At 35.4% G+C, this 14,664-nt stretch overlaps 2 protein-coding genes across 3 annotated transcripts; one reads left to right on the forward strand and one right to left on the reverse strand.

Annotated features, from left to right (window-relative positions):
* Positions 1–1,509: 1,509 nt before the first annotated feature.
* LOC104116464 (equilibrative nucleotide transporter 1) lies at positions 1,510–5,883 on the forward strand. The gene is made up of 2 exons (XM_009627324.4): positions 1,510–2,122; positions 4,958–5,883. Exons 1-2 carry the CDS (start codon positions 1,600–1,602, stop codon positions 5,683–5,685), a joined length of 1,251 nt encoding a protein of 416 aa, XP_009625619.1. The 5' UTR covers positions 1,510–1,599; the 3' UTR covers positions 5,686–5,883.
* A 2,460-nt stretch (positions 5,884–8,343) lies between these two features.
* Positions 8,344–14,204, reverse strand: LOC104116463 (uncharacterized). 2 transcript variants are annotated; one of them, XM_009627323.4, is made up of 6 exons: positions 13,974–14,204; positions 12,201–12,341; positions 11,956–12,117; positions 10,263–10,385; positions 9,939–10,082; positions 8,344–8,970 (listed from the first exon to the last, which is right to left on the reverse strand). In XM_009627323.4, exons 2-6 carry the CDS (start codon positions 12,324–12,326, stop codon positions 8,512–8,514), a joined length of 1,014 nt encoding a protein of 337 aa, XP_009625618.1. In that variant the 5' UTR covers positions 12,327–12,341; positions 13,974–14,204; the 3' UTR covers positions 8,344–8,511. The 2 variants fall into 2 exon arrangements, with proteins under 2 accessions (XP_009625618.1, XP_009625617.1); XM_009627322.4 differs by having other exon boundaries at positions 13,970–14,160.
* Positions 14,205–14,664: the final 460 nt, after the last annotated feature.

Genomic DNA, 14,664 nt, shown 5'->3' on the forward strand with positions numbered 1-14,664 from the left:
CCTTAGGATTTAACAAATAGAATCAATCTGAAATAACCACTCTTTCTTGTAAAGGAAAAAATACTTTCATTACAATGTAAATCTCAGGAAAAGATGTCCCCCACAGAAATGATAACCAAGCCCTTTTATAGTGAAGGAGTTTGGCTCTAAGCATAATAAAAATAAACATTCAGTGGGAGACCCATGATAAATTATCTTTTCCATAATTTCTGCCAAGATTCCCTCTAGTGGGATTACAACGGCTTTTGTCTGCGAGATCGATCTTGCTTAGAATCCTCGATTTTGGTTCGAGCTTGATTTCGGCTCGAACTTGTGATCTTGGTTCGAGCCCGATAATTGATTCCAGGTCGATGTAGGTTGGTTTTTGGATTATCAGTACGATAGATCTACCCGCGTCATGGTTCGATCTTTGTTCGAGTTTGATTATGATATCGATCTCAACACGGACCGGCCTCCCCGGGTTCTAGGTTAGTTCGTGCTCACTTCGGAACCTTACTTCGATATACCGACCTTCGAACCGTACCGGACACACCAAGGCTGAAATCTATTTCGACCGTATACAGACGCAAAAGAGTAATTACCATCATAAAACAACGTAATTCGCGTTACTTAAATTTTGTTGATGATTGCATGTTCTTTAATGCAGTTGGGTGATCCTATCATCCAGCATACTTACAGGGAGACAGATATGGTAGCATATATTTTAGCTAAGTAATAATATGACTCTAAGTTGCCCAATGGTTCTGATGTGTGTACCATCGAACAAGTACCTATTTTTGTCCTCAAGGAGTACACACATGACCTAACAGGCATGGCTCGTAGAAGATCCACCCGCACTTGTATTTTTGTAAACCAACCACGATACCAACAAGTACAAGCACAAGACAATCACTACAATCAAGAATGTAGCTATATAGATACTGATACCACTGTCTTTTTGTAATGATCCATCCAGAAATGGAACTATAGAATATCTGATTCCTTATGCTACCAGTGGTGCACCTGCACCACTCTCCTTGTATGCACCTTCTGTTTTGAAGTAATGAAAGTAAATTTTATAGACCACAAAAAAAAAACCATCTTTCCCACAGAAAACAAAAAAGAAGAATTGAATATACTCGGGCAGAAAACAGTCATCATCTTCGTCACCAGCTTTGTTTAGAAGTCTGACTTGCTTAGCTCAAACACCAAATACAATTCTCAATTAACATTCCTTCAATTATAATACACAAATAGTTGACCCATTGTTACACGTCGTTCCTTTTCTTCTCGTTCTCAATTTCCAATTATTGTCCACATCCCCTCTCCCACAATTAGCTGAATGTATTATTGTTCTGTATCTATATTTAGGTCCCGATTAATCTAACTTTTGTATGTGAAATTTATTAAAGATCTAAATATATTATTTATCCAACTATAATTTGTGATGATAATTAGCAAAAATATCTAAATCCTATTTTGGTGGAGTAATATCTTTTTCCTCACATGGTCCACTATCTCACGTAAGCTGATCCTACTAACCACTACGAAAATACCACTCTTATCTTATCGCAAAAAGAAAAAAAGTAAAGAAAAGCGAAAAAGGACAGAAGACCGCCGATGGGTGCAACCACTGTAATCGCCGATTCCGAATCCACCACATCTCTACTACCTCCTTCCTCTAATCCCAAAATTCCAAAGGATACATTCCACATAGCCTATATCATTTACTTCACTCTCGGCACCGGTTACCTCCTCCCATGGAACGCATTCATCACCGCCGTCGACTACTTCTCTTACCTTTACCCAGACGTTATGGTCGACCGTATCTTCGCCATTGTTTACATGATCATAGGCTTGATTTGCCTCCTCTTTATTGTTGCATTCGCTAATAAAACCAGTGCTTTTGTGCGGATTAATGTCGGCATGTTTCTATTCGTTGTCGCTCTTGTTACGGTGCCGTTGATGGATGTGTTTTATGTTAAGGGGAGTATTGGAGTGTATAGTGGATTCTATGTTACGGTCGGATTGGTTGGGCTTTGCGGGATTGCTGATGCGTTGGTTCAAGGTGGAGTAATTGGGGCAGCCGGTGAGTTGCCGGACAGGTACATGCAGGCTACCGTCGCCGGAACTGCTGCTTCCGGTATACTAACCATTCCACATTTTACTCGTTGACTTTTCAGTATCTGACCTAGATTGGCTTTTTTCGGTGGATAATTTGAGTCTGATGTTAATGGGTACTACATCTTTTGGTGATAGCATCTGATCTTTCGCTTGATGATTTGTTTAGTTTTTCCAATTCCGCAAAGACCATACTCCCTCTATCCCAATTTATGTGCCTTGGTATGACAAACAGACTTGTGAAAATTATGGTCTAAACAAGCCATAGAGATTTTTGTGGATATAAATCATCTCATTTGGGTATAATGGAAAGTTCAAAATTAAATTTTTTAGATATAGAAAGGTGTTATTTTTTTGGGGTCAGAGACTAAAAAGGAAAGAGCATTGCATAAATTGGGACATATGAAGTACTATGTAGGGGATAAAGCTGGCCTGTTGCATCTGTGTTTTCAACCCGTATAGGTAATCTTGTTACTTGTATTATTTGATTTAGATGTATTGGAATGAAATTGACCTGAATTAACAGATGATTCACTTGGTGATCTCAGTTTATTTGGGATTAACGTTTAGTTGATATTAAAGTTATAGTTGATTCAATCTGTGTCTTATTCTTACCGAGTGTTATTCATGTTAATAATACACTAGATATTCTAATAGATGTTCAGGGAAATTATCTGCCTTTGAGTCAGCATGATGTGTTCACTAGTTTTGTAAATGAACTTTGTTTTCTCAGCTGTTCAGAATACGGGGAACTTTAAAATCTTCTCCTTCGTGAATGTGGCTATCTGCTAAAGCTGCAGCAACTTGTGTTTCTAATTGTCCAGCATGTTATCTTGTCTTGCAGATCATCTCTGTCAATTGGATTAAAATCTCATAGTCCCCATTATCTTCACCCTAGATCTAGATTCGGTTAAAGCTGTGGCGCGTGCTGTAGTTTAGCTAGTTAAATGTAGTTTGACCCAACTAATGTTTTAGACTCTTCTTAGTCGAGTGCTCTTCTTTCAGTCACTATGTAATTCGTCTCAACAATCTGACACCATTTGCTTGTCAAGGTGGTAGGAAGGAGTAAAGTCAACTCACGTTTTACTTATCCCCGAAGAAAACAAAAAACCTCAACTCATATACCAATTGAATTTACAACTACCGGACCGCTAAGGACTTTCTTCAGTCCCAAAATGTGGTGACTCAACGTCAATCTGACCTCTTCTTGGGAGTCATCCCCCGTATTCCTTCGATAAATTGGACGAGAGACCTCAATGGATCTCTTTTACTGATAGGGTCTTCTGCTTCTCTTTTTTTAAGCAATAGATGTTTGCTATCTCTCAGAAGCTTTAAGATCTCTGTCTCATTCTGCAAACATACTGACTGGACCACTCTTTGTGATTGATATAAGGGGGATCCATAAAATAACAACCAAGATCATTCATGAGAATGACTTTGGGAAGTGTTTCCAGTGATGGCCTTACCAAAGATGAATAGATGACTTTCATTTACCCATCATTTTATGTCTAATTGAACTCATAAAAAAAGAAGGAAAAGTTTGCTTTAACCATTTTGTTGAAAATAGTTTGCTGCTCTTTTTGATAGAAGATGCGACACAAATGAAACAAAAACATAATGCTAACTATTGTTCAGCAAATTTTATCTCTTGTTGGGCATAGCTGAGCTCCTTCTTGTAGTAATGTCATTATTGAAGATATTGCATGCAATGTCTTTTGAGTCCGACTATCAAAATGTGTTTGTCATAAAAAGAGAGAAAGCTTCTTTTTACAATTGGCGATGAAGAACATGCAAGAGCTTCCTATATAGGAGCTTCCTTGAATGAAATTTGGACTACTAGAAATAGAAAGTTATTAAATAAGAAAAAGTACTTATAATTGAGATTCTTAGTTATGATAGAATTAGTAATTATAATGTATACTATTATATAAACACAAAATTAATCTAGAACATTTTATCATACAGCTGCATTAATTCTTTTGACCTTTTTGAGAAAAATAATTCTTTTGACTTGCAACATGCTCCTTCTCAAACTCAAGTTACTGAGGCAATATGATTTTACAATCAAAATTTGATAGTCAAATCAAGTAAACCGAAAGAAGTTACTGTTTGATGACGTGGCAGTGATGATTGGGTGATGATGTGGCAGCTGAGTGGGATAGTGTGTGACTACTGTTGGCTTGACTGGTCAACATATATAGACGCCAACTTGACAGATTTGATTGAAGTGCTAACATGATAGCTCAGCTGACATAGACTATCAGTAAAACCCTAGACAATCATGAGGCGTGATGTCTAAACAAAGGCCAAAATAGTAGCTGGAACAGTGAACAATGATGTCGAAGGGTCGTCCAAAAAGAAACGTGATGACGCTAGAACGGTCACTAGAAAGAGGCGAGACTAGTAAAATTATGAAAAAAAGAAACACTTTACAACACATGCGACATAAGGCCCCGCTGATAAACTACTAGGTTTTTGACAATAGAGGCTCTGATACCATATGAAAAAAGAAAAAAATACGAGAAAATGTGTTATTGCGATTGGTTATAAACATTATACGAGAAGCTCCTTTGTATAGAAGTTTTGACTATTAGAGAAAAGGAAAGTACAGACTGAATGAGTTAGTGGAAGTAACTAAACAAGGAAAGATATCTAAATACCGAGATTCCTAATTATAACAGAATTATGAACCTTACTAGTAACCTAAACACAGAATGAAGCTAGAACATAATATTGTAATTATACTGCTCTAGTTCTCTTGATTTTAACATTTGTCTCTCACTTTTTTGTCTAATCAGCACATTAAGTTCAGCAAGTTGGGATGTAGCAATCTTAAGACTCTTGTTCTATGTTGCAGGTGTCCTGGCTTCGTTGCTTAGGATTTTAACCAAAGCTGTATATCCACAAGATGCTCAAGGGCTGAGAAGGAGTGCTAACCTTTATTTCATTTTCAGCATTGCTGTGACGATTTTGTGCATAATCTTTTACAATGTGGCTCATAGGCTTCCGGTAATTAAATACTACAATGATCTTAAAATTCAGGCTTTGAATGAGGAGAAAGAGGATAAGGGTGACTTAACTCCGGAATTATGGAGATCAACTCTGGACATTGTTGGGACAGTAAAATGGTACGGGTTTGGCATCCTCAGCATTTATGTGGTCACCTTGTGTATATTTCCAGGATATATCACAGAAGACGTGCATTCTCAACTTCTGAAGGATTGGTATCCAATCATACTGATTACTGGTTTCAATGTGTTTGATCTGGTTGGGAAGTCTCTGACTCCTATATTATTTCTTGATAATGCCAAGGTTGCTATTGGTGCCTGCTTCGCAAGGCTGTTGTTTTTGCCTCTATTCTATGGTTGCTTACACGGGCCTAAATTCTTTAGGACGGAGTTTCCTGTGACAATACTAACCTGTCTACTGGGATTAACTAATGGCTACCTGACTAGTGTGTTAATGATGTTGGGTCCAAAAACTGTCCAACTGCAAAAAGCAGAGATAGCTGGGACCGTACTTGTATTGTTCTTAGTGATAGGTCTGGCAATTGGTTCTGTTGTATCATGGTTCTGGGTTATATAGTTTATTAGCAGCTTGTAAGATATTGGTTACCCTCAACCAATTGTCGGCAAAACTGTCAAACTTCTCTGGTCATGCCATTTCAGATGTGTATTCTAACATGTTGTAACTTATAATCCGTTGCATCGCATGGTTAATGTATATCCTTGTGAATCGATCCTCAAATTTTAGTCATTCATCAATTGGTATTATCTCTTTATACCTCCTTGTCTCTTATTGAGCAGAAGAGCATCTTGTTATGGGTATGCTGAATGTTAGAAGTTACCTTGTTAACTGTTCCGACATATTAATGTTGTGTTTTGGTTACAGCATCCTGTGGGCTACTTACATTATAAGATCCCTGCTTAAGAGCTATTGGCCTCCTCTGAAGTAGTCTCTATTGGAGGAGAAATTGTTGTTCTAATCTTTCTTCCAAACATAGGGGTCCAGTCTTCTTGAAGTACCAGGAGAGTTAATTCGCTAGGCTGACGGTGACAAGAAAGATACGACAGAAGTGAAAGGATAGAACTGTTACATGAGTTATGTCTAGGGTGTACATAGGTCAGGGTTAGTTCGGATTTTTCAATTATCAAATCAAATCAATGGTGTCGAGTTTTTAAATTTATAAACCAAACCAACAAAGTCTGATTTTTTAATCTCGGATTTTTTGGGTTTTTTCCCGGTAAAGTCTTCATAGCATAAAATATGTAACTTGTACTCTAAATATTTCTTAAGTCCTAGTAAAATATAATTATATAATGTGTTTTTCAAAAAACTAACACAATAATATGAGATAAGTCATAGCATTATACTAAAATATTCAATAACAAAAATAAAATAATAAAATTGCATAAAACAAATATTGCTAATTAATAAGCCATAATGAAAATTAACATAATCTAAAAATATTATATAGCTCATGCTAAAATAAGTATAGCTAATAAGTACTAATATTAATTACATAACAAAGCACTAAAGAAAAAGATAAACTAAGTTATGCATTTTCATTATAAACAAATGTAAAACTAAAATAATTATCCAACACTATCGCCATTCATAGTATTGAATTGAATTTCTTTTGTTAGCAATAGTATTGATTTGAACTTTGTTTGAGTTACTACATTTATGGGCTATAAAATTTATTTACCATTCAAGAATGTTAAGTCTAAATTTGAAATAATACGTTAAAAGATAAAACTGTGAAAAAGTTTAAAAAATATTTATAAATTACATTACAATAAATATTTAAATGTATAAAATATTTTTCAAAAATTATATAAATGTACTATCGGGTTGGTTTGGTTTCGGTTTGACAATTTTTTTTTTTAGTTATAACCAAACCAAACCAATTATGGTCGGGTTTTATTTTTCAATACCAAACCAAATCACATCGGGTTTTTTTTTCTCCGGTTTGACTCGGATTATCTGTTTGGTGCGGTTTATCGATTTATTTTGTACACCCCTACTCATCTCTTAAGAGAACACGACTGACATTAGTACTCTATCCATTTCATTTTACATGGCTCATAGCCCGTTTGGCCAAGTTACAAAAATCAGTTTATTTTGAGAAGTGTTTTTTTCAAAAGTGCTATCGGAGAGAAGCTACTTTTTATGTTTCTCCAAAATTGATTATGCTTCTCTTCAAAAGTACTTTTTTTTCTTCTTCCAAAAGCTTGGCCAAACACTTCAAGTGCTTTTAAGATCGGAGAAGGTTGGCCAAACATGCTATTAGTTTGACTGAACAAGGAGTGAAAGGACATTCGTCACGTGTGAAAGGTACGCTTACAACTTGATGTTTAAAATATGCTATGATATTTTTATAACTATAAGAACAAGTCATCAAGAGTAAAATAGAAACTTTAAAGTTACTTAAAAGAGTTCCCAAATCTTCAAAATTCTCCTTGGTTAATAAGAGCAAAATCAGCACCCAAGCTTTTCAAGAGTTCAAACTTTCCTGTACTGGACTAGCTGCTTCTTTTAGTCCACCAAAAACATTCTTTGACACACCCAATTCAGATTCATTTTCACATAGGCAGGCAAGGAGACGACATCGCAACTTGGTTTAGTTTTGGAGAGGAACATTCTCACACACTGCTTAAACTTAAAAAGAAGTCTTGGTATATATAGCTCAAGCTGCCCCTGTCCGAGTTGGAGACTTGTGGGGGATATCAGAGCTGCCATTATTTGGTCGAAAGTGCTTTAACCTGAGTATCTGTTTATCCCAAACTCAACCTATTTGTGTGGCCAGGAAGATGAATTACCTGCTCTGTACCTATTTAGTGAAAAAATCAATGGTCCATTTGCTTCTATATCAGTATCCAGGAATTAATCTCCCCCATATTGTCCCTATTTATAGTCCACGACCAGAAGGAATAACTAGCCAACAGAACAAGTAAATAAAACTACCAAAGCAAGAAGAAACTCACACAGCAGCCCCAAAAAGAAAAGAAAAAAGAACTCAAGTAGTGTGTACTATAGGTAGATGAACTTCCACTTTGTCAGTGACTGCCAGGTGCCCTAAAAATATATAGATGTAGTAGAAATGTAGTAGAACTCAAGTACATCAGGCAGGTTAAGGAACTTAGGAATTCACATAGATCACTGTACCAGATGTGAGACCTAAATTACCTATGCAGGAGATGGCCAACTGCAGATGAGAGCTTCAGCAATTAAGCACCAACATGAAGACAACAATTTATCAGTCCATTATATTGCAATAAATCAGAATAGACACTCAGTTATACATTATTCTATAATTTGCTACACCAAGCATACATTGCTAGAGTAGCCCTATCAGCTATGCTACAATAAAGAATGTGCTTTACACAAATTACACTGCCAAAATAGAGATTATGATGACTTGGCAATTGGAGACAATCTTCTCTGATGATGTCTTGCCGTTCTCCTTCTCAAGGCCCACCTTTCTTTTATATCACGAATATCACCTACTTTGGATTCAACAGAAGATTCCTCATTTACCTTCAAACCTTGGTAACCATCATTGTTGGAAGATCCTCTTATTCTAGCTGCTTCAGCAAGCAAGTCTGTTATAATCATCTCGGTCGTCTTGGTAGTTATTCCTCTAAGATACCAGGAAATGGGTGGAGGAGGTACAATAGCTGGTTGAATGAGTTGCTCCAAGCTAACTGTCGATCCAATCCTTCCTTTTCCTTTAGTGTATGAAATGTAATCTGCTAATGTATTAGGTCTGAAGGGATGACAAAGATCTTGATCAACAAGCAAGGGTTCCACTCTCCAGCAACCTTCAAATCTTTTCATGAATCCAGTTTTCACTTGCTTGAATGTCATCTAAACAGACAAAAAAAAAAGTTGAGTACGTAGGAGAAATACCAAAAGCTACAATTGATATTATAGTAGCGTAAACATGATATAATTGCAAAATTTCTTGGTTTAGGATAAAGTGAATAATCATGTAATCCTAGTTTTTGGAGGATTGCTCTAGTGGTGAGCACCCTCCACTTCCAACCAAGAGCTTGTGAGTTCGAGTCACCCCAAGAGCAAGGTGAGGAGTTCTTGGAGGGAGGGAGCCGAGGGTCTATCGGAAACAGTCTCTCTACCCCAGGGTAGGGGTACGCAGACCTCCCCAGACCCTACTAGTGGGATTATACTGGGTGGTTGTTGCATGTAATCCTAGTTTTCTTTTCCATTGCAGTTCTGCAAACTAGCATCAACTAGAATTATGGCGAACCACGATGTCAGGTTTGCTGTTAGATACTATTGTTGTTTTAAAAAAAGCATCTAACGCAAAGCTCTACCTTTTAGGCATATTATTCTAGTGACTGCAACAGAAGTACCTGCAGTGATCTTCCAAAGACTTTTAGAAGTTCTTTGTCTAAAAGCACCACTCTCAAACACTTCTTCAGCTTAGAACTGTGCTAGTATTTACAGTCAAAGGCTCAAATCTAAATTACTCGGAGTGGAAAGTGAGAATTTGCAATTTCATGCTGCATAAGGATATTGGTTCGCAATATATCAAGGTGAGACAAAAGATTCCAAGTTGTGTGGTTACTTTTGTAAACTGCCAGCTGGTGTAACAGATTGCTATATATCAAGAACAAACCTGATAGTTTTTCAGCATCAAACTTAATGCAGATATTTACTGGATTATTGAAAGTTCAAAAACTACTGGCAAAGATAATACTTGCATGATAGGTTTCTCACCTTTTTCTGTTAATAAGTGATATAACAAAAAAATAGGCAGTGTGGTCTAACTTATAAAAACCTAGCCATTAATCAGTGATCATGTCGGTCATTACTGTGTGGTTTTCTCTGTTCTGGTCCACTAATACATGAACAGCTATAGTTCCTGACCACCAAAGAAATCTCCATATTGCGGCTTGCTCTAATTCCACCACTTGTCTTAAACCTTCATCAACCAACACCTTCCTTGATACTACTTCCTGATATATGTAGAAACTTTGCATCAGATTTAAGAAATGAAAAGGCACATAATCATATAGCTTAAGAGAAGAGTGATAGAAGAGATACAAAGGGGAAAAACTTTACTGCCCTCAGTACTACTTTCGTTGAACAGATTGTGGTGAAATGAGGTTTTCCAACATCTTAATGAGATATCTTACCTTGATATTCTTGAAGACTCTTTTATTTTCAGGATCAGTTACAATGTCATACACAGTTTCGGGGGGCAGTCCAACATTAACTTTCACACACAGGTTGCACAGAGAACCTTTGGGTACACTTACCTGCAAGGATTTAACTTCACATTACCTTCTCAAAAAAAAAAAAAAATCATAAGGCCTCATAAGACGATCAAACATCACAAGCTCTACAATGTACATCACATGTGGTGGTCACGTCTCTGAAGATCTGACCTCTTCGAACAAATATACAACACGAACAACTACGCTCATTCCCATGACAGTTGGAGTTGGCTTAGGATTACTACTGACCTTGTCACTTCATTTCAGCTCATCTCAGTCTAATATTATACGTAAAAATTAAAAATAGAACAATAAAGTACTTCCTCAATCTCAATTTATGTTACATACTTTCCTATTTAATATTTTTTTTAAAGTTAACTTTAAACTTCACATTTTACCCTAAATGACATAATTTTATACTCACAAATTGTTTTAGCCCACGAGTTTTCAAAGTCGGTCTTTGTTTCTTAAACTTCACGCCCAGTCAAACATCGTCACGTAAATTGGACAAAGGGAGTATTAGAAGATCTTTGTATTTTCTACTAGCATATAAATCTCTTACAGGACTAAAAAGCTCCAAAAAGCCATAGGACTAAAGTAAACATACCATGACAAAAACTTAATCCTAACTAATTGGTGTCATCTATATAGATCTTTATTATTATTTTTTATATTTGCCCTAATCTTTTGCTAGATATGCGGGGATTCGAAGAGATAGTAGGTCCTTCAAAGCAACTTCCTTCTATGTGGTTCTAAGTCCACTTCATCCCCATCAATACCTTCATTCACTGTGGTTTCACACTTGCGAATCGGTGCATCTGAAGGTCGATGTAGGACATCACCAAACCATATAAAGAGACCTTCTCTTATTTTATACTCAATGTGTACTACTTGCACCTTCTATCGAATGCGATCATTTATACTCTTGTATGACTGCACAATTATCTTAGCATCCGCATCTCTGCAAAACTCATTTCGTGGATATGCTGGACTCTAGCAGCCCAACATTCCTCTCATATATCATTGTTGGTCTTACAACTTTTCTATAAAGCTTGCCTACTTTGGTAGGTATCCTTATATCACATAACACTCCGGTAGCACTTCTCCATTTCAACCATTCTAATATGATTCTATATGTAACATTTTTATCTACCATACCATCCTCCTGGAGCATTCTTAGAAAAAAATATAAACTACGAAACGATCAAAATTCTTTATGCTCCTCCTTTACTTCCTTGTGTGGTATAAAATTGGAATTATCTAGAGAAGATTAATACGGCCTTTGCATAAATGTAACATGCACAAGTCAAGAAACGGTCGAAAAATTTTATTTATAAAAGAAGACTGAATAAGTTAATAGAAAGAAGATCTGTGGTGGAGATATGAGTTAATGGACCTAACAATAACATTACAATATATAGTAAATATCTATTTGATGAAATTTTCAAATTTGAAATGTTGAAATCATCCTTCTGAAATACAGCACGAGAAACTAGGAGGTCATATCCCAATAAAGTGCTATGAGGGCCTAGCTTCAGCAGTCCATTCAGTGTTGTCTTAAAGTGCAGCAATAGGAATTTGCACCCGACCAACAATTTGATTAAGTTTTTACCTTTATATCTGGGGGTTGATCAACCCAACTTGGATTTTCTTTCCAAGATTGTAATTGCTTCTCTTTGTCCACATCTATGACTGCAGATGCTCCTCTGTTATTACCTCTAATGATTGATGAGATTGATGTATCATGACGCATTTTCAGTCTTTTGAAATTTGACTACAGCAATGAAGAAAATTTGTGAATACATATTAAAATATACGTCAACAGGTAGAAAGCATTTTGAAGAGGGAGGAACAAACCTTAACACATTCCTGGACCTTTTCTTGGAATCCCGAGAAAAAAGAATGGATCATTGGATGAGCCAATTTATTATGTACATTGCTCGTATTCTCCAGTATATCTGTGCTCTGACCCTCTGTTTTCATTGAGCAAATCGGAGCCTGCATAATTTGCAAGTATTAGTTTATGCGACATTTTTATATCAGCTCATATACAACAAAATGCTAAATGTTCCTACATTGAATTGAAAGTGCTTTAATTAGTATCATTGCTAAAAAACTGAGAAATATAACTTCTCCAATTAGTGGAATATGTATTTGCCTCACATACAAATATGGACTGTTATTGCAAGTATAACCAACTCTTGGAAACAGATTTTCTAAGACAGTGGAAGTCGATCAAAACTGTATTCTATATTCAAATAAGGGAAAAGGGTCAAATTTGCCGCTGCACTCAGAATGAGCAATTTTGCTCTCCCTTAGAATTTTGGTCTAATATTACCCCGTTGTTTGGAAGAAGTATCGTTTTTACCCTTGACCCCCTAATAACTCTCCAACTCGAGGGTAATTTAAATCATAGTCAAAAGTTGAGTAGTAAATTTTAAACATTGACATGTGATACATTCTCTCACAAACTTCTTATTTTCCTTTTGGAGTTCGAAAAAATGGAACTTTTGGGATCAACATGCTCCTAAAGTGAAAGGGAACCAGATTAAGATCCAGTTTGGCCAAGCGGCCAAAAACTGCTTATTTTAAAAAGTATTTTGTTCAAAAGTACTTTTCGAAAAAGTACTTCTGTAAAATAGTAGTTTGTGTTTGGCCAATTCATTTTAGAAGTGCTTTTTGCAATATTTGATAAGCAAATTGTGTTTGGTCAATCTTTCTAAAAGGTACTTCTGAGTATCAAATTGCAAAAAAGGACAGTAAATGTTCAATTTCAATTAGTATTATGTGTAAAAGAGAATTGAATTTATAAAACATAAAGTAAAAATATATATTAAAGATTTTAGTCAATATAAAATATCGTTATCCAAAGAAATAATATTGGTATATGGTATTACTTATTCTTTACATGACGATTCTAACATATTAATATACATCGTTTAGTATAAATTAAAAATCTACTCCATAAATCCTACATAAAAGAAGAGATCTATTAATAGTAGAGAGATTATTTCAAAGAAGAATACGAGAAGAATAAAAAATGATGGAAATAAGACAAACAAAGAAATGTATGGTAGAAACAAAAGAATAAAAAGAAAAAATTTAAATTAATGAGAGATAATTTGAGAAATATAATTTTTTGGTAAGAATATTTTTGTCTTGAAAAAATTAATTTTTGGCTTCTTGGAAGAAGCTAGAATTTGTAGCTTCTTCTCAAAAGCAGAAAATTGCTTCGCTGGTGCTCAAAAGCACTTCTCTGTTTTGGCCAAACATCTTTAATTTCCAAACAAGTACTCTTTAGACAAAACAAAACAAAACAAAAAAAAAAAATACTTTTAGCTTCCTAGAAGCTTGGCCACACAGGCACTAAGGTCTTCGTCAGATAACCCTCAAGCAACTGAGTCCAATATGAATAACCTTATCCACACTACCCACGGCAGAAAAACACTGTTAAACCTATGTGAATTCCGATTAAGAAATGAATTGTCATCTAATCCTGTAAAAAATGAACTGTGGTAACCACACATTTTCAAGATAAGATTGAAAAAAAAAACAAAAATGTACCCAAGTTAGGTAATGCTTAATAGCTCAAAACTCTAACAAAGAGCTATAAAGAGAAGATTCACCTACTGCAAGGATTTGGATAGACGATGATTTGACAACCAGATGTTCTGATTTGAGCAGCTGAATACTTGAAGCTTATCAAGTTGAGAAATTGCCAAGAATCTGCATTTCGCTTTTCTATGTGAAATCAGATTGAGTTGCGTTTCCTTTTTGAGTTATTAAAATTCATTCAACGTTTTACTGTTCTTGGAGCACGTGAACCATACGTTGAATATGCTAAAAGGGTTGGTATTTTTCTTTTTTCAGCTTTCAGGAAATGTTTCTTTTAAATCATTTCTCTACCTTTTTGTTATTAGGCGTTTGGCCATAAGTTTTCGAAGTACTTTTTCAACAAAAAAAAAAAAGGAATTTAAATATGTATTTATTTATAGAATTAATCTAGTTTTTGAAAAATTTTAAAAATCAGAACTTCAAATCCCCAAATATAGTTTAAAACCTCTTTTTGGGCGAAATCTTACCGCAAAATTCATGTCCAAACAAATCTTCAATTTCAAATCAAAATTCACCCAAATCAAATTTTTCAAAAAATATTCGAGAATCTATATCCAAACGGGTCGTTAATTTCCCTTTTCAGAATATTTTCCTAACTTTTATCGGAGCGAAGCGAATACAATATTTTCTTTACATCACAATTTTATAATGGACCTGTCCGTTACGAATATTCCGTCACAAATATATATTTGTCTTGTTATAAATT

Source organism: Nicotiana tomentosiformis, chromosome 11 (assembly GCF_000390325.3).
Source record: "Nicotiana tomentosiformis chromosome 11, ASM39032v3, whole genome shotgun sequence".
Lineage (NCBI taxonomy): Eukaryota > Viridiplantae > Streptophyta > Magnoliopsida > Solanales > Solanaceae > Nicotiana > Nicotiana tomentosiformis.